Source organism: Cucurbita moschata, unplaced genomic scaffold, assembly GCF_002738365.1.
Source record: "Cucurbita moschata cultivar Rifu unplaced genomic scaffold, Cmos_1.0 Cmo_Scf00006, whole genome shotgun sequence".
In the NCBI taxonomy this organism is placed as follows: domain Eukaryota; kingdom Viridiplantae; phylum Streptophyta; class Magnoliopsida; order Cucurbitales; family Cucurbitaceae; genus Cucurbita; species Cucurbita moschata.
In genome coordinates this window covers 3,979,328-4,002,380 of record NW_019268522.1, presented here as the reverse complement: position 1 = coordinate 4,002,380, position 23,053 = coordinate 3,979,328, and the positions used below count along the sequence as shown (strand labels likewise).

The 23,053-nt window shown below is 37.5% G+C and overlaps 2 protein-coding genes across 3 annotated transcripts; one reads left to right on the top strand and one right to left on the bottom strand.

Moving 5' to 3' along the window:
• Nucleotides 1-1,354: 1,354 nt before the first annotated feature.
• On the bottom strand, nucleotides 1,355-13,984 carry LOC111444196 (DNA-directed RNA polymerase 3B, chloroplastic). 2 transcript variants are annotated; one of them, XM_023082196.1, is made up of 19 exons: nucleotides 13,134-13,984; nucleotides 11,608-11,805; nucleotides 11,384-11,517; nucleotides 10,953-11,022; nucleotides 10,214-10,272; nucleotides 9,922-10,039; nucleotides 9,127-9,240; nucleotides 8,496-8,627; nucleotides 7,688-8,104; nucleotides 7,309-7,359; nucleotides 6,833-6,903; nucleotides 5,723-5,807; nucleotides 5,437-5,589; nucleotides 4,481-4,555; nucleotides 4,305-4,394; nucleotides 3,719-3,766; nucleotides 3,524-3,638; nucleotides 3,149-3,252; nucleotides 1,355-1,874 (listed from the first exon to the last, which is right to left on the bottom strand). In XM_023082196.1, exons 1-19 carry the CDS (start codon nucleotides 13,926-13,928, stop codon nucleotides 1,764-1,766), a joined length of 2,940 nt encoding a protein of 979 aa, XP_022937964.1. In that variant the 5' UTR covers nucleotides 13,929-13,984; the 3' UTR covers nucleotides 1,355-1,763. The 2 variants fall into 2 exon arrangements, with proteins under 2 accessions (XP_022937964.1, XP_022937965.1); XM_023082197.1 differs by having other exon boundaries at nucleotides 4,338-4,394.
• A 2,009-nt stretch (nucleotides 13,985-15,993) lies between these two features.
• LOC111444204 lies at nucleotides 15,994-19,966 on the top strand. The gene is made up of 5 exons (XM_023082212.1): nucleotides 15,994-16,128; nucleotides 16,539-16,601; nucleotides 18,453-18,638; nucleotides 18,760-18,799; nucleotides 19,585-19,966. Exons 2-5 carry the CDS (start codon nucleotides 16,599-16,601, stop codon nucleotides 19,665-19,667), a joined length of 312 nt encoding a protein of 103 aa, XP_022937980.1. The 5' UTR covers nucleotides 15,994-16,128; nucleotides 16,539-16,598; the 3' UTR covers nucleotides 19,668-19,966.
• The last annotated feature ends 3,087 nt before the right edge of the window (nucleotides 19,967-23,053 follow it).

Here is a 23,053-nt window from a genome sequence, read left to right as displayed (position 1 = left end):
TTTTTTTTTTTTTTTTTTTTTTTTTTCTATTATTATTATTGAATTTAGTTTTGTTTCATATAATTCAATCGAACGGTACCCGTTGCCATTTAAAAGGTGGAAAAGTCGTAATAAAAAATAAAAAGATTGCATTGTTTGGAAATTTAAGCTGAGATTAAAACTTCTTTTAAAAAGTCGAATAGATGCTTGAATCATTTCTAATCAAGAAATAATAAGTTTTAAAAAAAAATGTAAAATTATGAGAATTGAAATTTGATTGATATGGAAGAACAAGAAAATTTGTTATTGATTTGAGATTGCAAAATGCCTTCTCCCACCCTCTAATGACATATTGGAAATTTGAGAAATAATTTTAAATTATCTCTTTTAAGTTCCTGTCTATAAAGAATGGAGAATTCTCTTTCTCCAATCGGTGGGAGATTTTCTTTCTAGAAGTTTCCACAAGCCTCATTTCTTATTTGAGTCATGACTTTATAGAGAAAATTCAATTGTTGGAGGAACCGAAGCAAATAGCTTAAAACTTGCCATAACATTACATATTTCTTCAATGTATGTTTGCGTAACCTTTAGTTTTGTTCAATTCTAAAATAAAATAAAAAAATCAACTTAAATCCTACGTGAATGAAATGTTCATTCCCAATAGAAAGAGTGGCGGTCAAAAGTCATTAAAACAAGCTCAATGGAATTAGGTCGTGTGAATCCAATTATTAAAATAAGCTCAAACGAGCTAGATGGTAAGTAAACAGTGATTGAAAACCATACCATGAACGTAGATGAATTAACTAGAAGTGTAACTCCTTTAGTGTTGATAAGCTCAAACGAATTGATTAGAGTCTCAATCATACCATGGTTATAACTAGAAGGGTATGTTTGAGAGCCATCAAGTGTGATACATACCAAGTAAATTTTAGTCTGCTTGATTAGTGGCAGGGGGTTTTGGAGTTGTGGAATTACGATGGTTTCAAATCTTATTGTAACAGTCTAAGCCCACCGCTAGTAGATATTGTCCTCTTGAATTTTCCCTTTCAGGCTTCCCCTCATGCATTTTAAAAACCTTGAGGGGGAGTCTGAAAGGAAAAACTCAAAAAGGACAATATCTACTAGCAGTGAATTTGAACTGTTACACTTATGCAGTCTTTAGAACTCCTCATTGACAATCGAGGACCAATTAAGACATCCAAAATCAAACAAAATGGTATAATTGAAAAATGTTGAACCATAAAGTACCAAAGATTAAGGCTTCTAATAAAAGCTGTGCTAGAATTGACAAAACTAAATCAAACAAGGGATCAAAAAGATATCTTGCTCTAATTATTGAATGAATAATATTATAGAGTTCACTAGGAAGAACCTACCAATAACTTACATTCCTTTCTAATTTAAATTTTAGGCTTCTAATAACTTACATACATTTCCTTTCTAATCATGCAAAAAACAAAAGTTTATACAGAGAATATGGGGGAATGAATACTCATCTACAGCATGAAAACGAACCCTCAAGGTCAGAACTCAGAGGTACCTGCTCGAGTGTCGATCTCGACCTTGGCTGAACCATTGTCAGCTCGTAGCTGAGTTAGGGAGTGCTGACAGGGTTACAGAGGGAGACCAGCGAGCAACAAATTGGAATGCTTTCACTATTCCTGCTGTAATAGAAGCGTCTCGGGGCGTTGCTCGTGTTTCTTGTATCAACTTTGCATCTACTAGTGAAAGTTGTTTCCTATATATGTTTTGACTAAACCTTATTGGTGTTGGAGCAAGAAGAATCAGTTGAAGAAGTAACGAGATTTAAGAACCTCTCGCAAGTCAAAATTGCCTCTTTCAGGGAGGGGAGGGAACGTCAATCCTGGATATGTTGTTTCAAAGTCTTCGAGCAACTGGTGAGAAAACAATATAGCTTTTAAGGTAAATAATGCATGTGGCAGTATGGGAAGCCTTTCAAATCAAGAAAAAGTTCACAAATCGAAACTAGCAGGTCGAGAAATAAGTGTAAACTATCAACTTTTGTCACGTGTCCACATCTTTTTCCTACCGCTCCCTTTTTTTCTTTTTTTCGCCCGATGTGGGATGGATATGAGGAAGTAAAAAGGGATTCCTTCATCTATTTACGAGGATAGCAGGTCAGGTAATAGAGTCAGAAGGACGGAAGATTCACCGACCAAAGAAGACAAAATATATGCTGATCTTCGACCCGAAATCTCCGGGTTAAAATAAACATCTCCTATGGGTCAAAAGTGAAGAAAACTACCGCTCCCTTTTTTTCCTTTTTTCGCCCGATGTGGGATGGATATGAGGAAGTAAAAGGGGATTCCTTCACCTATTTACGAGGATAGTAGGTCAGGTAATAGAGTCAGAAGGATTGGAGATCACCGACCAAAGAAGACAAAATCTATATGATGAACTTCGGTCCAAAATTCTGGGTTAAAATAAACATCTCTTATTGGTCAAAAGTGAAGAAAACTACCGCTCCCTTTCTTTCCTTTTCTTGCCCGATATGGGATGTATATGAGGAAGTAAAAACGGATTCCTTCACCTATTTACGAGGATAGCAAGTCAGGTAATAGAGTCAGAAGGATCGGAGATTCACCGACCAAAATCGACAAAATCTATGCTGATCTTCGGCCCAAAATCTCCGAGTTAAAATAAACATCTCCTATTGGTCAAAAGTGAAGAAAACTATCGACAAAATCTATGCTGATCTTCGGCCCAAAATCTCCGAGTTAAAATAAACATCTCCTATTGATCAAAAGTGAAGAAAACTACCGCTCCCTTTCTTTCCTTTTTTCACTCGATGTGGGATGGATATGAGGAAGTAGACAGGGATTTCTTCATTTATTTACGTCGCAGGTCAGGTAATAGAGTCAGAAGGATGGGAGATTCACCGACTAAAGAAGACAAAATCTATACTGATATTCGACCCAAAATCTCCGGGTTAAAATAAACATCTCCTATTGGTCAAAAGTGAAGAAATACCATTCAAGGAAAAAAGTGATTTCAGTTCACACCGAGATAGGAGAAGAACGTTGTCAAAAAAGATCGAACCGTAAAAAATGGATCCTAAAGTATGGGGACTGAAGCAACACAAATATAGGCATAGACAGATTTTCTCAATAGCAGGTAGTTCTTAGCATTTAGAAGCTAAAATACTTACAGTTTCAAGAACTGGCATATTATAAAGCTCCACAAATTTTTCCCTTAGTATCAGATTCATTTGGTCCACATCACAGGCATGTGTCCAGAAGGAATCATGCACCCCTGAAACACAAGTACTTGGCTAGGTGAGAGTATTATCAACAGATTTTGATTCTTGATAGATATTGTTCTCCAAGATCATTTAGAAGAAAGAAATGGTTGAATCAGTGACAACATTTCACTTAAAAATAAGGTCCACAGGCTATCGATTCTTTGGTCGAAGAGCATGCCACCGAAAATCGGTGCATTAATTGGACATGTCCTGTGCCAATGTGAAGATATATTCAATGGTCGAGGACTCGAAGCTTTGTTTTGATAGACTCGAAAAACTAACCTGCAAAACGTAAGCCAGCGTCCCTACAGGCAAGAGCAGTGAGCATCATATGTGAACCATCCAGTGAGTGTACAAAATTGGGAGGAAATGCAGTTCTCTGCTTTCTAACATCCACCTGGAAATAATGCAACAATCGAATAAGATCAGTGCAAATCTGAAGAATTTCATGTGATTCGAGAAGAGTGGCAAGCTTACCGAGTTACCCTCTCGTCGCAAAGCCAAAACTTGAAGCGATGTCCTAATCTGCAGCACAACAAAAAGACTCATTACTCCGTCTTCCTCTATGAACTATTTATTAAATAACAAGAAGGTTGCAGATAATTGTAACAGCCCAAACCCACCGCTAGCAGATATTGTCTTCTTTGGGCTTTTCCTTTCGAACTTCCCCTCAAGGTTTTAAAACACGTCTGTTTGGGAGAGGTTTCCACACCCTTATAAAGAATGTTTCGTTCCCCTCTCTAACCGATGTGGGATCTCACAATCCACCCCCCTTGGGAGCCCAACGTCCTCGCTGGCACACCGCCCAATGTCTATCTCTAATACCATTTGTAACAGTCCAAGCCCACCACTAGCAGATATTGTCCTCTTTAGGCTTTCCCTTTCGGCCTTCCTCTCAAGGTTTTAAAACATGTCTGTTAGGGAGAGATCTCTACCCCTTTTAAGGAATGTGAGAGGGGGGTTTTTCTGTGAACCTTCGGTGAAGGTGCTCCTGCATCTTGTCTACTTCAAATCAAAAGTTCTATTGATTTCTGGAAAAAGATTCCACAAAGCAGTGACTCACAAGATGCCGTTCACTTTTATAGTACGGTTGTACCACAGGAAGACCAAGAGGGGTAGTCCAACGCACAGGCTGATTATCAGCAGCAATTACCTGCAAGAGTGACGTATTTAACAATTAGAACAGAAGTTTCAAAGTATGACCTAACCTACTGCTAAGAACAAGTCTGAGTGGCATACCTTAGCACAATCACCAAGCCAACTCATTATCCCACGTGCAGCTTCAAATATTTCTCCAAGTGCAGCCAACGTCACCTACAGAAAAGGGAATAAGACTATTAGACATTCTCTGAAACTGACCCTGAAATATTCTGCTATTTCTCTCTGGACAAAAGAAGACAATTGCTTAGCACTGAAGAAGACAATTGCTTAGCACTGACTCACATTCCTTCATGTAAGTCTCACTTTACCACAAAACCACTAGATAGAGGATCGTTGGGAGACTAGCATAAGGATATATCCAACAGCGAGGGGGCAAGTGAAACTTCCCAGAAAGTAACCAGACCAGCAAGGAGAAGTAAAATAATAATGGATGATCAATGGTCGGGTGTAACAGCCCAAGCCCACCGCTAGCAGATATTGTCCTTTTTGGGCTTTCCCTTTCGAGCTTCCCATCAAGGTTTTTAAAACGTGTCTGCTAAGGAGAGGTTTCCACACCCTTATAAAGAATGTTTCGTTCTCCTCCCCAACCGATGTGGGATCTCACAATCCACCCCCCTTCAGAGAGAGGTTTCCACACCCTTATAAAGAATTCTTCGTTCTCCTCCCCAACCGATGTGGGATCTCACAATCAAGAGTCTTCATCCAAGTTATATTTATGATAAATTTTAAAGAGACAGCGATATGCGGAGACACGTCCACAACCTATGTCAAGTATTTTTCGTTTTTTCCTTTTCTCAGCAAGTATTCAAAATTTTGTAAGCTAGGGACAACGAAGAAAAATTAAGGTTGTCAAAGTTTTCAGCAGACAACTTAAGATGATTGACTTATTTTCACTCTTTTCTAACAAATATTCCCTAACAAAGAGGTTCACAAAAGTCTTATATTCTGATTACACATGAAAGAAATTCTATTAAAAAAATAACAACAGTCATCTCTGCATATAAGAACGAGTCTGTAATTAGTAAGTTACTCACCTTAGCAGCATAACAGGCAGCTCTAAATAGTAGTCTATCATCAGAAATGATGCCCTTCTCCTCTAGTCTTCTTTTAATTTGTTCACGAGCTCCAACATAAGTGACACCATATACAGAAGTCATCACTGTCTGTTTCACCAGTTTGCGATCAACCTGAAAGCCTCAAAAAGATAAATTAGTTCAAAATGTACGTACATAGGTCAACAAGAAAAAAAAAATTAAAAATCAACATCCATTTTCTAGGGGAAATTCATGCAGCTTTGCAGCTAAGTCAAGAAAGATGAACCTGATCAATTAGGATCTTAGCTAGTAAAGCATTTGGATTTGTCGTTGGATCCTTGTTACCATCTCTGATCATGATATCGTGAACCCTGTTAACCAATAATAGAAGTCATGATTTTGGTTTCTATTCGATGCAATTTCACTCCAAATACACGCATTATAAGGTAGCTAACCACTTTTTCCTTGTAAGAAACTGAATTTTACAAAGAAAGCTGTACAAAGAGAAGATAAACAATCTCCCAAGGAAGTTTTACAAGGGCACTCCCCACTAGACTAAAATTGAAAGGGAATTGAAATTACAAAAATGATCAGAGATTAAACTTGTAACGACCCAGATCCACCGCTAGCAGATATTGTCCTCTTTGGACTTTTCCTTTCGGGCTTCCCCTCAAGGCTTTAAAACGCGTCTGCTAGGGGAAAGTTTCTACACCCTTATAAATGGTGGTTTGTTCTCCTCCCTAACCAATGTGGGACATCACAATCCACCCCCCTTCGGGGCCCAGCGTCCACACTGGCACTCTTTCCTTCCTCCAATCGATGTGGGATCGCCCCCAAATCCACCCCCTTTGGGGCCCAGCGTCCTTACTGGCACACTATCTCGTGTCTACCCCCCTTCGGGGAACAGTGAGAAGGATGGCACATCGTCCGATGTCTGGCTCTGATACCATTTGTAATGACCCAAATCCACCGTTAGCAGATATTGTCCTCTTTGGGCTTTCCCTTTCAGGCTTCCCCTCAAGGCTTTAACACGTGTCTGCTAGGGGAAGGTTTCCACACCCTTATAAATGGTGGTTTGTTCTCCTCCCTAACCAATGTGGGACATCACAAAACTGGCTCAACACTAGGAATCAACTAAATCCCAGATCCTCACACCTCTAAAAATGCTTTAGACCGCCCGCTAACGTTAGAAAAACGGTGATTAAAAAAAATCAACCAAACAAGTCAAAGAGTCATAAAAAGTACCGCCAGCATATTTGCTTCATGTTTTAAGTGATGATTCATGAGCAACAGGAATCTTTTTTACAGGGAAAAGAAAAGTACAGGGCATTGATATGACAGTTATTGTATAACACAAAAGAATAGCGCCAACTAATGCCAGTGATGTCAAACATACCTGGCAGCAATTTCTGAGTAAACATCAGCAAATTCTTCTCCAGAAACTAAGTTAACAGCAGCTGCTTCCAACTGGAAATCCATAAACATACTCTTTTAGGTTATAGAAAATTTTCATCTTCAGCAAGTACACCACGTGAAATTGATAATAAGAGACTCCTGCTATACGTCATCCATGCAGATCCTAAATGAAGGAGCATTTATGGCAACCTGGGTCCTCAATTCTCGTAACTATAAAGTAAAGCATTTACGAGAAAAGAAAAGGAGGAGAATCCTGAAAAAAAAAGATAAAATTATGGATGCAAGAGAAAAGAGTTCTGAAGCCCGAAGCGAGATATTATCATTGTCGCATTATAATTCGTCATCACTAAACATATTATTTTGATGATTTATGACGAAGTTGAGGAATTACTAAAAATAATTTTTATTTTTTGAACATAGGAATTTCATGCGACATAAATATAGATTTGGCCTTACAGTGTCTCTTCCCAAAGCTGCATAGTGCTGTAAGCCATTGCATGACCCATCCTGAAAAATCATGACTTTTAAACTGTCATTACATTGCTAAAAATAAATTTAAAAAAATAGATGTCGAGCAACATAACAAAAGATAAATGATATCTAGTTCAAATAAAGACGATAATCAAGACAAAACTGTGAAAATGAGAAGGTAACAAGGTGGAGGTACTAAATCTAATGAAACATGAAACAAAAAGAAAAGAATAAATATTAAATTCATTTGAAATTACAATACGAGGAACAAAAGAAGTAAGCTCCTTCCAAAAGATATAAAATATAGATGATTTCCTTATGCTTGGGTCTTATCCTATTACTTCCAAGTGTTGATTAAGCCTACCTGATGGATTGGCAGATGGGAAATGACAGTGTGTGGGGATGAGCTCTTTAGGGCTTCAAATAGATTGATACAAGCAGCCAAGCATTGGAAAGGATCTTCAGCAGTCAACCACCAACGATCTCCATTAACTGGGTTACTAGCAGAATCAAATATGCTATCCAGATGGTCATCCACAAATGCTAGCCGTCTGTCATAGGAAAGTTTTTCAACACCACCAGCATACAAATTAGCTAAATGTATCTTCAGCCAACGTAAACCAGATTTTCCTAAAGGTCGTCCTTCAGCAAACTCAAGAACTCCTCGACAAAGATCAGAACTCAAATGATTCAGATGCGGATGCATTGGGTATGCTCGGCCTCGAAAATCAAGATTATGAGGGTAATAAAAGCCTTCCTCGTCCTTCATTTTGCGAGCAACCTAACTCGAGGCAAAGTACTGATTAGTTTTTTTATAATAATTATTCCCACATAACGGAAAGTATAAGCACATGAAGGATTTCTATAGTTACTAATTAATATTTTTTTCATAATAATTACTGATTAATGTTCTTTAAATTAATACATCCTTCAAAATAATCCAACAATCAACATAATCACAGAGCTAGTGGGATTCGATGTTGATTAAAATCTTGTACAATTTGGATGAAAAGAAAATAACTGATCAAGAACATTTGTGCTGATGGAAAGGGCATAACCAGTTTAGCACGTTTAATCAGACCTCATATCCAGTCAACAGGCTAGGCAGCACGTTACGTTTCTCAACTTATGAAAAGTCATTCTCCATTCCAAATTTAGAAAAGAAATCTTACAGAAAGCTTAAGTTCAATATCACATCGCTGGGAATGCAACTCTTGGTTGATTTTCTTTGCCTTCCTCATGCTCCATTTCCATTCTTGCATTTCTGTCAAATCCCCCCCAAGAGGCTTCTCTGGAATAGGAACCTGCTTACCAATGAAGGTAGAGTGAATCAATCAATCACATAACCAAAAATCGCGCACAATACTTGTCCTAACAATGGTCAGTTTATAATTAAAGACCTATTTTCTTACCAGCAATTCACATTATATAACAAGCTATACAACACTCTAACTTGTGTAGTTGCTCACTGGGTCTTATTTTGCTTGATTGGAGCCCTTGCTTTAATTTGCCCCCTTTTTGTGGGCTCTGTTTTTTGTATGCCCTTGTATCTTTCTTTTTTTTAATCAATGGAGGTTCGGTTGTTCATACAAATAAAAAAACACAATTAAAAAAAAAAAAAAAAAACTATTTAATGAACAATATTGATCATCTAATAAGCATAACCATACATAGGCAAAGAGAATATGAGAAGAGGAAGCATGGCCACTTATGAACGGAAATCCAAGTTAGCATTAAACTGAACAATATCGTTACTGATATCCTATTATACGACGATATTTCAAAAGCAGAACATGAGCTTACGTCTTTGCAATCAACAAGGCCTGCTGTATTGCCACCTTGCGCCCAAATACTCTCCACCACACTAAGTACCCTTCTATTGACCCGCCACTTGGTGCTCCCTAGCATATCCAGAGCCTGTACTTATTTCAGCACATGATCAGATTGACTCAACTACATATATGATAGAAACACAAACAAATCATAAGCCAAGGAAAAATTTTAAAATTTGTGATATTTCACATAAAAACTACTAAAGTTTCTTGCCAGATTTAAATTACTGATGTAATTCCGTATGGAAAGAACTTAGTATACTTCCTTCCATATGATTAAATGGGTTCAAGCTCTTGAAGAACCATTAACTAGATTAATTAAATTATATCATTGCAAGCATTTGCTGCATGTAAAATTGCCGAATAATTTTATAGCTTGAACCAGAAAAATAAAATTGAAATTCCAAGTCTCGGTTGAAACGTAGCTTCAAATAAGAAATGCACCATAATCATCGTGGGTTGGCCAGTGCCCTAGGGTGTGTAAAAAGGGTGAAGGGGTTATGGGAGATGAGTTCAAACTCCATGGCAGCTACTCATCTAGATATCAAATCTTACAAAACTCCTAACAACTAAATATGGTAAGATTAGACAATTGTCCCATAAGAGTAATCGAGGTGTACGTAAGTTGGTCCAAACACTTGCAAAAGTAAAATATATATATATATATATATATATATATATATATATATAAATTAGAAGGAAAGAGGAAATGAATCTAGTGCCTAATTTCAAGTTCGTTAAAAAGGGAAACTCAAGCTTTCCAAACCTCAAATACTTTCTGCATCGGTTTCCCTGAAATTTTCTTCAGGGCATCTTGTTGCCTACTTGATCCATGAGTACGCATGACATACGAAGGTAAGAATAAGTGCCCACCTTTATCATACCTGTAAGATTTTCCATTACATATTTATGATTAGTAGCAAGTATAAGACATGGTGCAGCCTACTGTTGCCTTCACTTATTAGCCAAATTTAAAGGATCTTTTGATGCAGTAACCAAGTCAAGAAGCCTAAAGAAAATATACAATACAAAGAACATTTATTCAATTTTCTTCATACCCCTTCCATTTTTTAGGAGGAATCAACATAGGGATGTAAGGAATTAACATATGCTTAGCCTGCATGGAAAGACATAAAATAATAGTTTAGAAGAGAAAATTCAAGGAACAGAAAAAGTTCATTTAATACACAAATTCATAGTCCTATAAGTTTTATCAACAGAACCCCGTGTAAGTTTTATCAACATGGAAGAGTTTGCTGTGTAGAGGGAAGTTCTTTATGCAAAAGAAGCAATAATACCACTACAAATGATAGCACAAAATGTGACATTATAATCAACTTTTGCTCTGATGTAGTCGAGAGCTCACTTCTTTACTGCCTAAGTCGTATATTTGATCCAGACATTCTTTTACTTCCATAGTAGCCATAACTGGTGTATATTTTAGTTGACTGTTATTTGACAGTCTATAGAGCATCGGGCATTAACCATCGATTTAGTGAGATGTATTTTTCGCCGTTTTACCATCACTGCTAATAAAAATGGGTTGTAAAATTGTCGGTATTTTGTAAAATCAAATGAAGAAGTCAAGCTCATTGACCTGCAAGTCTGCAATCATGTATAAAGCAAAAAAATGATAAATGTTTACGAACATTCGTGTCACTTTATTCTTTTAATATTCTAAGCTTAGTATCTCTATGTAGCTACAAAGAAAATCATAACAAGATTCAGGGGACATCTGCTAATATAAGTTAGAAAAAGGAAAGAGATAAATATATATAACAAAAAACGAAAACTTACAGTTCTGTCAAGCCCAGCGAGAACTATGGGATTGCATTCAATAACTCCGTAATTCTTCACAATGTTCTTCCTACAACCACCAAAAAAAAAATGCAGAAGCATGACAAGCTGTTCCAGAAAAGCTAGTATGTAAAGAGTTGGGTACTTGATCCTGTCAAACAGCGGCCATCTCTTAACTTGACATTTAAACTCCAATCATCAACCGTCCACCCAGCTCACCAATCGAGAAAGGGGGGAAAAGGAAAAGAAACCCAAAAGAAGGATAACGACAAGTACCAGCACCAAATACCCCCGACTCATTTCTTTAAAACATTAACTACTGAGCATAGCCCAATGACCAAATCTGTGGAGGTTGGCTAAATGAACCCTACTTGGTGACTTGGCTGTCAGCCAGTAAGAAATCGAAAATGGACAGGAAAAATAAAACTCACCCTGGAGTTTTTGCAACAGGTTTAAATTTATGCCAAAATGCAGGTCGAATATCAGGTGGACTGTCAGCTGACTGGGTAACTGGAGGTTGGATGAAAGCTGATTCAATTAACAATTCTATGAGACGACTTCCTAGCTGCAAAGTTTATCAGGTACAGAAATGCCTTAAATGTGGTATTCAATTGATTTATGTCGAAACATATAAAATACGGTGGACGTCACAAACCTTCGCCTGGGTGTCTCGACCCCAATCCTTCAACTCTTCTTTTTTCAGCAACTTTTGCACCTCTTTCAGTCTCCTTCTCCTAATTAAACTATTAACTCGTTTCCTCAATAGCTCTTTCTCCTCGTTCAAACCCTGAGCATCAGCTGGAACCTTAGTTCTCTGATTACTCCTAGCCTTCAGAAAGCTTTGAATTCTAACCTGGGTTAAAATTGAGAGGAGTCAAGCCCCTTGCACAATTACTTAATGTTAATGGCTTAGGAAGTAACGGAACAACAATTTTCATTCAATAAGTCATTAAAGCATAAGTCAAGTTACAGTGATTTAAACTCAAAAACTCTTGTTTGGTAACATGTTTTTTTATTTATTATTATTACACTGTTTTGTAACATGTTTTTTTATTTATTACTATTAAATTGTTTGGTAACATGTTAAATCTATTTTGATTCACTTAGAAATATAAGATGGTCAAATTCGAGAAAATAAAATTTATTAATCGGTATGCAACGAAATTGAACCTTTATCAATATCCAGGGATTTCAGTATTAAAACATTGTGGTTGAAAACATCCGCGGTCTGCTCATAGTTGGCATGATGAATAAAATAAGTAGGCAAACAGAACTCTACAAAGATCATGCTCGACCCCTTCTGAAATCCATAAGATTAGAATAGAGAGGATGTGAGATCCCACATCGGTTGGAGAGGGGAACGAAACATTCTTTATAAGGGTGTGGAAACCTCTCCCTAGCATACGCATTTTAAAACTTTGAGAGGAAGCTCGAAAGGGAAAGTCCAAAGAGGACAATATCTGCTAGCAGTGGACTTGGGCTATTACAAATGATATCAGAGCCAGACACGGGGCAGTGTGCCAACGAGGAGGTTGAGCCCCAAAGGGGGTGGACACCAGACGGTGTGCCAGCCAGAATGCCAAACCCCGAAGGGGGATGAACACCAGGCGGTGTGCCAGCAAGAACGCTAGGCCCCAAATGGGAGTAGATTGAGGTGTCCCACATCGATTGGAGAAGGGAACGAGTGCCAACAAGGATGCTAGCCCTGAAGGAGGGTGGATTGTGAGATCCCACATTGGTTGGAAAAGGGGAACGAAACATTCTTTATAAGGGTGTGGAAACCTCTCCCTAGCACGTTTTAAAACCTTGAGGGGAAGCCCGGAAGGGAAAGCCCAAAGCGGACAATATCTACTCGCAGTGGGCTTGGGCTGTTACAACAAAGGCATTTTCAGGATATGATACAAACGGAAAAGGCAGACAAAAATTTTATAACAACCACTCTTAAACTACCGAACCGCCCTCTTAAAGTTTATGAAACTGTTGCAAGTAAACTTACTCTTATGAGTCCATTCATGGTTGAACTTATCAGCAAAATTTACCAAGTCTGAGGTATAATTGCTACTCTACACTAGTTTAGAAATGTCCCAAATGAGTTCAAGCATAACAATTTCATAAGTCTTATGTGTAAATTACTCAAGAAAATTCGAGCTTAAGAGAAAGCATAAGATCTTCAATGCTCACCTCCTGTTCAATAGCAGAACCAATCTGAACCGCAGCCTGAACGACAAGAACACAGCCATCCTGCTGCGCCACCATCAACAATCCCATCATCTTATACATCACAATAACCGCCATCTTCTCTGCAGACAATAGCTCTATATGAGGCGCAAATGCCGCCTTCTGCTTCTTACTCCGCTGCGTTTTTTGCTCCTTCTCTATAGCCTGCTTCAATGGCTCAAACCAACCCAAGAACAAAGTCTTCACATAAGGCAAATTCGGAGCCAATTTCTTTTCGCACATTTCTCTCTCTAATTCCTTATACTCCTCAACCGTCTTCTCCCAGGCTTCAGTCTCCGCCTTAATCTGCCTCCTCCTCAACAAATTATACTTCCTCTTCTCAATTTCCCTAAATTCCAACTTCACTCCCTTCTGCAAGCTTTTGTAAAGCCCTTTCAGGAACAAGGAAGCTATCCATGGCGGATCGCGGATGAAGATTCTTTCGCAAGGTTCCCCTGGAGTAATCTGGTGAATTTCGCTCATGGATATCTGCAAATTCATCGAATTATCAAGGGCTTCTGTGAAATTTTCCTGAACTGAATCGGCTGGAGGTTGAAGACGTAATGGCTCGGCAGTGGAATCGAAGTTTATGGGGAAAGAAACGGAAGAAATAGGGGAATTAGAGAGGGAATTGAAGGATGAGGTGAATGATAAATGGGTTTTTCTTTGGCATTTGCATCGTTTGGTGGGTTCCCTCCATGCATTGCCGCCATGGATGAGAGCTTGGTGAGTTGGGAAGAAGGAGGCTGTCGATTGCATTTTGTTGAAGATAAAATTACGGAATTGAGGAAGAGACAACACCGTGTACTCGAGGAAGAACCGATAAAACCCCACTTAAACCCCTCGTTCACTGCTGACTATTTTTATTTATTTTTTTATTTTTTTCATTGGCCAGTTGTGTTTTATCGAGTTTATCCTGCGAGTCTCGTACAGAGAAGGTCTATTAGTGGAATAACTCATAAGTAGTGCGCACGTTTTCATATTCATTTTAAAGCATGATAAAGTTCAATGGATCGAGTTAGTAGCCAATTCGATATTTGATTCGTTGTTGAAACAACATCGAGATTAAGTGAGGGAGAGTGTCACAATCAACGATGCGATTGTGTTCCCGAGTAAGTCATTGAAGACAACGTCTAATTTAAATAGGGGGAGAGTGTTACAATTATGCTATGAAGAAAGTGGCATGTGATTCCCACACACGTACTGACAATGTGATGTCCCACGTTGGTTGGGGAGGAGAACAGACCACCGTTTATAAGGGTGTGAAAACCTTATAGACGCATTTTAAAGCTTTGAGGGGAAGCCCAAAGATGACAATATCCGCTGGCGGTAGATCTGGGCCGTTACAAATAGTATCAAAGCCAGACATCAGACAATGTGTCACCCTTCTCGTTGTTCCCCCAAGGGGTATAGACACGAGGCGATGTATCAATAAGGATGTTGGGCCCAAATGGGGATGGATTTGGCAGGAGTCCCACATCGATTGGAGAAAGGAACGCTGGCACTCCGAAGGGGGGTGGATTGTGATGTCCCACATTGGTTGGGGAGGAAAACAAACCACCATTTATAAGGGTGTGGAATCTTTCCCCTAGGAGACGCGCTTTAAAGTTTTGAGGGAAAGCCCAAATATGACAATATCTGCTAGCGGTGGATCTAGGTCGTTACAGACAATGTGTCAACCCTCAAATAGTACCTAATCGAGCACGTGAGGGCTGAAATAGATAGGTGTCATGATGCGAATAAGGAGGACATCGCATCATCCAACACACCAAGAAGAGTGTGCATTAAAGACAAGTTCGAAGAGGGTAGGGTAGCGCCCCGAACTATAACCTCAAAAGTTGAAGTTTTTCAACGACTCTAGACTTAAGTCTATATGAAAGATGAAAGCTCATAAAGTTTGGTATCAATCGGACACCAAAGAGACGATCCATGGGACTATATCACCACCGGTCAAAATCACTTTATACTCTAGAAAGATAAAAAATACTTCAGAAGTTACTATAAAGGGAGACATGGTGTCAGCTCTCCACCACCCTAGACCTTGCGCTACCCTATGGCACCTACATGTGTCACAGCGTAAGCGAGCGTTGTGAGACAATAGTCTCGTGACTTCTTTTGAAATGGGTCTTTCAAGGACAATGTTGGATGGTAGGGTATGCCAACATTGCATGCCCGCCATGTGTTGGAATTTAGTATATGCACCCATTATCCAGAATTCGTAAATGACTTAGCATGGATATGAGAAGGTCCATGCCTCGATAGAATTTAGATGGATGGATGGATGTTCGGGAGGCCTCAATAATAAGAACGATACATAGGTCCATAGACATAAAAGGTTTAATTTTAAATGGATGAAACCATCACAAAATAAAATTATTTTTTTAATTAAAAAAAAAAAAGTCAAATGATGGATTTAAAATTATTAAGAATAAGAAATAGAATTGAAATTGAAATATACCAATTATCCATGCCTAAAAAATGGGAAAAAATATATAACTAATTAAATTTAGTAAATAAGATAAAATATACTGATAATCAAATCTTAAAATAAAATATATTATTAACCACTCCAAAAAAAATAAAGAAAAATATTATCCTGATATTTAAGATATATTTCCTAACTAATTATTAAAATATACTATTCAAATATCATTATAATAAATAATATTTGGACGAAAATATTAGATAAAAAAAATAATACAGCAATAATTAAAATAATATTTTTTATTTTAAAATTAGGTATTAAAATAGATATTTTGAAAATGGTATAAATTATTAAATTTTTTTATGGGTAAAAATAAAATAGAAGAATTTACGCCGAACCATTGTGGGATTAGTCCAACCGAGTTTCCAAACACTACCAAAAAAAGTTGTGCAAAGCGCTTGCCTTCATTCCCTTCCATCTCATCGCGACTGAACTCTCTCTCTCTCAAGCAAGAGACTTCTCGCGGATTTCCAGGTTAGAATTCGAAGCAATCGAATTCCAAATCACCAATCAAAGTTCCGAGAATTCGCATATTTCACTTTTTTTTCTGGAAGCAAAATAGTTGATTCTGTTTTGTGAGAACTGTATGATTAGTTAGCGTATAATCGATTTTAGGGAATTTCGTTTGTATTACCCATGCTTCGATGAATTTCCAAACTGTGAACTTCAAGATTATGTGGAGAATTGATGAACCTTGTTTGTGAATGAGCGGAATTCAAGTTCTGTATTGATTTGTTACTGGCATTATGTTATACGCAGACACTTTAATTTCTCATTGATCATATGAGTAGTTTGTAACTTCATGAACAAGATGATAATCTGTCATAGATGTTTTCTTATAAAATTTTCCATGTGATGAGTTGATGCATGTTTGTGAGTTTCAGACTGCGGCGGTGGAGGCTGGATTTTTTTTGAAGTGTTGATCCTTTATTTATTGTTTCAAGATGGTGAGTAGTTCATATCTCTCTCTATCTTTGTCTGAATATAAGCGATTCGTACCTTAACCTCGCTACAATGCTTTTATTGTCATTTCTCTGGATTAACTAGTTTACAAGCACGGAAAACTCAAAGAAGGCCTGTCATAAAATTTGTGTTTTCATCTGAAGTATACTTTTTTGGAGCCTGTACTGAATAATTTTCAGTTACTACTATCTTGTTGAATTTACCTTCTAATTACGTACTACTGTTTCCATATATTCTTTATTATCTATGTAATTCTCTGTTTGTTCTAAACTATGTCATAAATTCAAGGTGAAATTATTTGCCTATTAAACAGTAGAACAAAGGCTTTTAACACTTGGTTTAAGAGTGGCCAGTTTGATAGTCGAATGAGAAACTTACTGTCAGCAATGTACAGGGTCATGTGGTGGAGATCATCTGTTATAATGTTTCTAGTAAGTCAGTGGCAAATATACTTAGTCAGTATGAGGGTGGAAATTCTTTCAAAGCAGGATTCATTTTACTCCAGTTAACCAGGAGTTCGATTTTCTTGAAAGATCAAACATTCTTTAATGAGAAGTACATGCCTTTTTGTGATCATATACAGTTCAAAGCTTCTAGTTGTAGTGCTTCATGCAGTGAGCTTTGCTATCACTCAACTTCTTTGATCAATTTAGACCGGGTGTGTTTTTTTTGTTAGGAACTACGAATCTCCACAATAGTATGATATTGTCCACTCTGAGCCTAAGTTCTTATGGCTTTGCTTTTGGTTTCCCCAAAAGAGCTCATACCAATAGAGATGTATTCCTTACTCATAAACCCATGATCATCCCCTTAATCAGCGAATGCGGTTCTACCTCCCAATAATCCTCAACAATCCTCCTCTCGAACAAAGTATACCATAGAGCCTCCCCTAAGGCCTATGAACCCTCGAATAGCCTCCCTTTAATCGAAGCTCGACTCCTTCTCTGGAGTCCTCGAACAAAGTACACCTTTTGTTCGACACTTGAGTCACTTTTGACTACACCTTCGAGACTCACAATTTCTTTGTTTAATACTTGAAGATTCTATTGACATGGCTAAGTTAAGGGCATGACTTATGTTAGGAACCACGAATCTCCACAATGGTATGATATTGTCCACTCTGAGCTTAGCTCTCATGACTTTGATTTTGGTTTCTCCAAAAGGCCTCATACCAAAAGAGATGTATTCCTTACTTATAAACTCATGATCATCCCCTTAATTAGCCAATGTAGCCAATGTGGGACTCCCTCCCAGTAATCCTCAACATTTTGTAATAATCTCGTTTGGCAAGAGAACTCTCGTCTCCCTTGCCTTTGGGTTTGTTTGATTAAATGCTGTGAAATCAAATCTTGTCTCAAGAAACCTACAAAGGATATTGGGAAGATGTGGTGTTTAGATTCTATTAACTGCCAACACTTTTTTCTGATTGATGTTCTATTTCTCAAATTGGTTTCTTTGGTTTGTCTCTTCTCTTGGCTTTGACACATTTATATTTTCTCTCACTTCATTCTTCTTCATCTGTTGAGTTATGGGGTCAGTTCTACGTTTGTTTGCATTTGGTAAGCTTTGTGCTTGTTATTTTATTTGTTCATTAGTTTTTATTGCATCATATCAAACCAAAATAAGTAAATCTGGTTCTCTCTGTCTGTCTCTTTTTTTTAATAAGATACAGAAAGGGTGTGATAAAACACCAAAAAAAGGACGGCCTGCTTGTTCACTTTTTGTTAAAATTTATACACACTATATGGACCTGAGTACTAACAACTTCAATTGGTTCACAATTTCCAATTGACTGTGACTATTCAGTATGTTTATTATGCCATATTTATGTATAGGCCATGTATATCCGAATCAAGCGCCATAAGACAACCTACTTTATCCAGTGCGATCCAATTGAGACAACTTTAAACATCAAGCAAAAATTAGAGTCCCTTATTGATCAGCCAATTGTTGATCAGCGCTTGATCTTGGTGGGAAGCGGGGAAGTATTGGAGGATTCAAAGACACTGGCCGATCAGAAGGTATGCCTTAAATTCATAGATTTACTACATTTGGTCATCAAGCATCGGATATTCTGGAAATATTAAGATGAAGACAATACGACAGCTGCGGCTCTAACTAATATTTGCTATGTATTTCCAGGTTGAAAATGATGCAGTTGTGGCTCTAACGTTGCGAAAAGGTTTTCTTCTACCCACCCCAACATTTTTTTTTTTGTGAACTTCTTACATGTTTTCTGATTAGGGACTGAATTATTTGAGGGTGGATTTTTTCATAGTTATGCTCAAATTACAGGTCTCAGTCTTTGAACTTTTAAGCTTATGTCTTAATAAGTCATTCAACTTTCAATCTTGTAGTTAATAGGTTACTGAACTTCAAAAGTATCGAATAAATCTCTAAATTTTCAATTTTGCATTTAATAAGTTCCATCCCAACAATTTTGAGAACTTCTGACGTGTTTTTAAAAGTATATTTTCTGATTAGGGACTGAATTAGTTGTGAGCGTGGACTTTTTCATAGTTATGATCTTGCTTAAATTTCAGGTTTTAGTTTTTGAATCACCTTCAATTTTATGTGATTTTATGTCTAATAGGTTGCTGAACTTGAAAAGTGTCGTTTTCCTCAAACTTTCAATTTTGTGTTAGTAAGCTTGAAAATTTTAGAACATCTTGATTAAGTGAACGAACTATTAGACACAACATTAAAAATTTAATGACCTATTAGAAGCAAAATTGAAAATTTAATGACCTATTAGAAGCAAAATTGAAAATTTAAGAATGTATTAGGCGTTCTTTAGAGCTCAAAGAATTATCATACACAAAATTGAAAGTTGGTTGATCTATATTAGTTCATAGACTAAATAGACATAAATATGAAACTTATGATCTTCTTTGTTGGATTTGGATTTAAAATATGGAACTCTGTCTCATCATGCATTTTCTTGATCATTTTCCCTTCTTTGTGTAGATGATAATGAGTTCGAGGAGATCGACATTGTCAGTACAAACGATTTCTACCAATCTCGTGAAGCCGATTCTGGGAATTGGTAAGGACCGAAAGTTTTCTTCTACCATGTGTGGTAGTTTATGATGTTCAGCCATCAAGCTTGTGGTGTATTATTGAAATAACTGTTCTATCAGTTGGATGGAATTGAAAATGATGCATAAGAAAGTAGACTTCATGCAGGATTAGATATCGTAACTCCATGCATTCTCTTTGTTATCCCCCAAAAGTTGCATTGCTGATTGAACTCATTCATGCATTGCTACAAGTTCTATAATATATATGAGTTGAGAATTTTGTTAGGACCTTTTTAATTTCCTTTAAACTATATGAATTTGGTTTTTAATTGACTCTTTTTCTTATTCATATGATCTTCACAGTGGTGATGGTTTCAAAATACTGTGAGTTTTGATGTTTTTGTTAGGAATCATGACTCTCCACGATGGTATGATATTGTCCACTTTGAACATAAGCTCTCATAACTTTACTTTGGGCTTCTCCAAAAGGCCTCATACCAATGGAGATAGTATTCCTCACTTGTAAACTCATGATCTTTCACTAAATTAACCAATGTGGGACTCACTCCCAATAATCCTGAACAATCCAACAATTCTCCCCTCGAACAAAGTACACACTATAAGCCTCCCCTGAAGCTTATGGAGCTCTCGAATAGCCTCCCCTTAATTGAGGCTCGACTCCTTTCTCTGGAGCCCTCGAACAAAGTACACCTTTTATTCGACACTTTAGTCATTTTTTACTACACCTTCGAGGCTCACAATTCTTTGTTCGATATTTGAGGATTCTATTGACATGGTTAAGTTTAGGACATGACTCTGATATCATGTTAGGAATCACGACTCTCCACAATGGTATGATATTGTCCACTTTAAGCATAAGCTCTCATGGTTTTGCTTTGGGCTTTCCTAAAAGGCCTCATACTGATGGAGATAGTATTCCTCATTTATAAATTCATGATCTACCACTAAATTAACCAATATTCCTCACTTATAAACCCATGATCTTCAACTAAATTAACCAATGTGGGACTCACTCCCAATAATCCTCAACAATATATTAATAGATTGTTTCATGTTTTTGCATGATATTTAAATCATAATCTTATTAGTTCTGTTTTATTACTATTTAGCTTTCTTTTTTATTGAAAATTTTGTTTGTTTGTTTGTTTTTTTTTCACAATGTTTTTCATTTTTATTTTAAAAAAATATTCGAATTCTTAGTCTATGTTCAAAAAAGCAAAGTTATTCAAGAAAAAAAAAATTGTTTTAAATGTTGATAGTACATTACAAAAACAAAAAAAAAATGAAATAGCTATGTTTTTAGGAAGTGAGTGCCCGGTTGATTTTCCTCCAAGTCGAAGCCTCTTATTTTACCTTCTCCCAATAGGGCTAGAAGGGAACCCTCCCTCGTAAAAAGGTACTCCTTCTCCAGCGACCACGGAGAAGATCCCTTCTAATAGATGAAAGACCAAGCAAAGCTCGGGTAGAATTTCAAATTATGGGAGACTTGGTTTCACGAATAGATGGAGTACATTAGAGATAACCCTATAATTTGCTAATAAGTCTTTTGGCATAATATACCGTCATTAAAAAAAAAAAAAAAGTTTCCTCTCCCTCTCTTCTCGCTATATTTATTCCTATGTTGATTGTTTTTATTTTTTATTTTTAGAAATCGAAAGATTAATTTTTAACTTAAATGATAAGTTTAATTTTTGAACTTTCAAATTTATGTCTATTTGATCTTTGAACTTTAAAATGAGTCTAACTTTAAAAGAATATCACGTAATTCCTCACGGTAAGTTTTATTAGACATAAATTTTAATTTTATATACAACACAATAATTAGTTTTTTTTAATGTTTTCAAAGAATAAATTCTAAAGAATTAAGAATTTATGTCTTTTAAAGTCAAAATTAATATATTTGAAAATGTATCATACACTTTTTAAAACTTGAACACATACAAAACAAAACTTAATTTAACTTAATTTTTAATATAAATTTTATGTTTATTGCAAGTTTTGTAAAATAACGACCTAAATTAATGGAGGGATTCTAATTTTCTTTTATGGGAATTTAATTAAATGATTAGATATATGCCAAGAATAAGAAGAATTTCATTGTAACGTGCTAAGAAAATGTTGGGTGAAAGTAGTTTTATTTTTTTTTACTGCAGTAGTTATTTACATGGTAATTTTTAGTACTTGGTATAGATTGGGCGGTTTCAAGCGCCTTTGGGAGTGCGACATAAGCCTCGTTGAACACCAAATGTGGTGATGTTGCCTTTTAACTTGGGTTGGCTTCGGGATGGTTGATGATTGGTACGACGATGAAACATGCAAGGTGGGGTGGAGCTGGGTGTCACGGTCTTACATTTTTTACTATGCGGCGTCGTGATCTTGACACGCTCACGACTAGCCTTAAGGGGGATTAAGTACCATATATATTTTTCGCCCCAACTTTATGGCTTTGTCGGACCTTAGGCGAGGTTTGTCTTCGCCAATCGAACATCGCTCGTGCGGAATCCGAGCTTGCTCCACCACACACGGCGCCTGCGCGAGCATGTTTAATCGTCTGCGACACAATCGACTTGCCTCTACACTAGGCCAGGTCATTCGGCTCGACCTTGTCTTTGCTCAGGCCAAGTTCTCTCAATGCAACGTCGCATCTCATCTTGTCATCTCGATCCTCATCGACGGGGTTCATATGTCTTGACACCATCCCGAGTCTTGGGATGTCGTCGGCCATCATAACTCGCTCGATTATGCCATCGAGAATGGGCCCGCGTGTCGTTCATTCGAGTTCTACCGAGGCATTGGGCCTCCCGTGCCCATGCCGACTCATTTACGGATATCGTACCGGATAGCGAGTGTATGTAGCAACCTCCAACACGTGGGCTGAGGCGCAGTACCAGCACCCACGTGTCGTCCGGTACTATCCTTCAAAAACTCATTTTGAAGGAAGTCGCCCGAGACACTCGTCTCAGCACACTCGCCCACATTGTGACACGCATATGTGCCACAAAGTAGCTCACTTAGGTCACAGGGCCCAGGGGCGGTGGAAAGCTAACACCATGATACCCCTCTAGTACATTTTGAGCCATTTTCAATCTTCCAGCATAGACATGATTTTGGTGAACGGTCATACGGTGTCGTGCATTGTCCGTCTGGTGTCCGATTGACATCAAACTTGGCGAACATTCATATATTTTATATGGACGGACTTAACTCCCAGATCGCATACCCAAATTCCTTCAAGAACTCCGACTTTCGAGGTTAAGGCCCGGGACCCTACTCGGCCCTTCAACAAGCCTATCTTTGCCTTTCATGTCTATTTGATGTCTCTATCTTGTTTATGTCCCAACTTATCTTCAATGCCCACCTCGCATGGTGGTGTGTGTTGAACACAACTCACTGTG

Bases quoted from the DNA above. Each gene is read 5' to 3' on its own strand.
- LOC111444196 (XM_023082196.1), bottom strand. From the start codon at position 13,928: ATGCAATCGACAGCCTCCTTCTTCCCAACTCACCAAGCTCTCATCCAT. The intron at 11,806-13,133 runs GTGAGCATTGAA...ATTTTAACCCAG, and splicing joins GTTCTGCTATTGAACAGGAG to GTTAGAATTCAAAGCTTTCT. The intron at 11,023-11,383 runs GTGAGTTTTATT...TGGTGGTTGTAG, and splicing joins CCTGTTGCAAAAACTCCAGG to GAAGAACATTGTGAAGAATT.
- LOC111444204 (XM_023082212.1), top strand. The intron at 18,639-18,759 runs GTATGCCTTAAA...ATGTATTTCCAG, and splicing joins AGACACTGGCCGATCAGAAG to GTTGAAAATGATGCAGTTGT. The intron at 18,800-19,584 runs GTTTTCTTCTAC...TTCTTTGTGTAG, and splicing joins GGCTCTAACGTTGCGAAAAG to ATGATAATGAGTTCGAGGAG.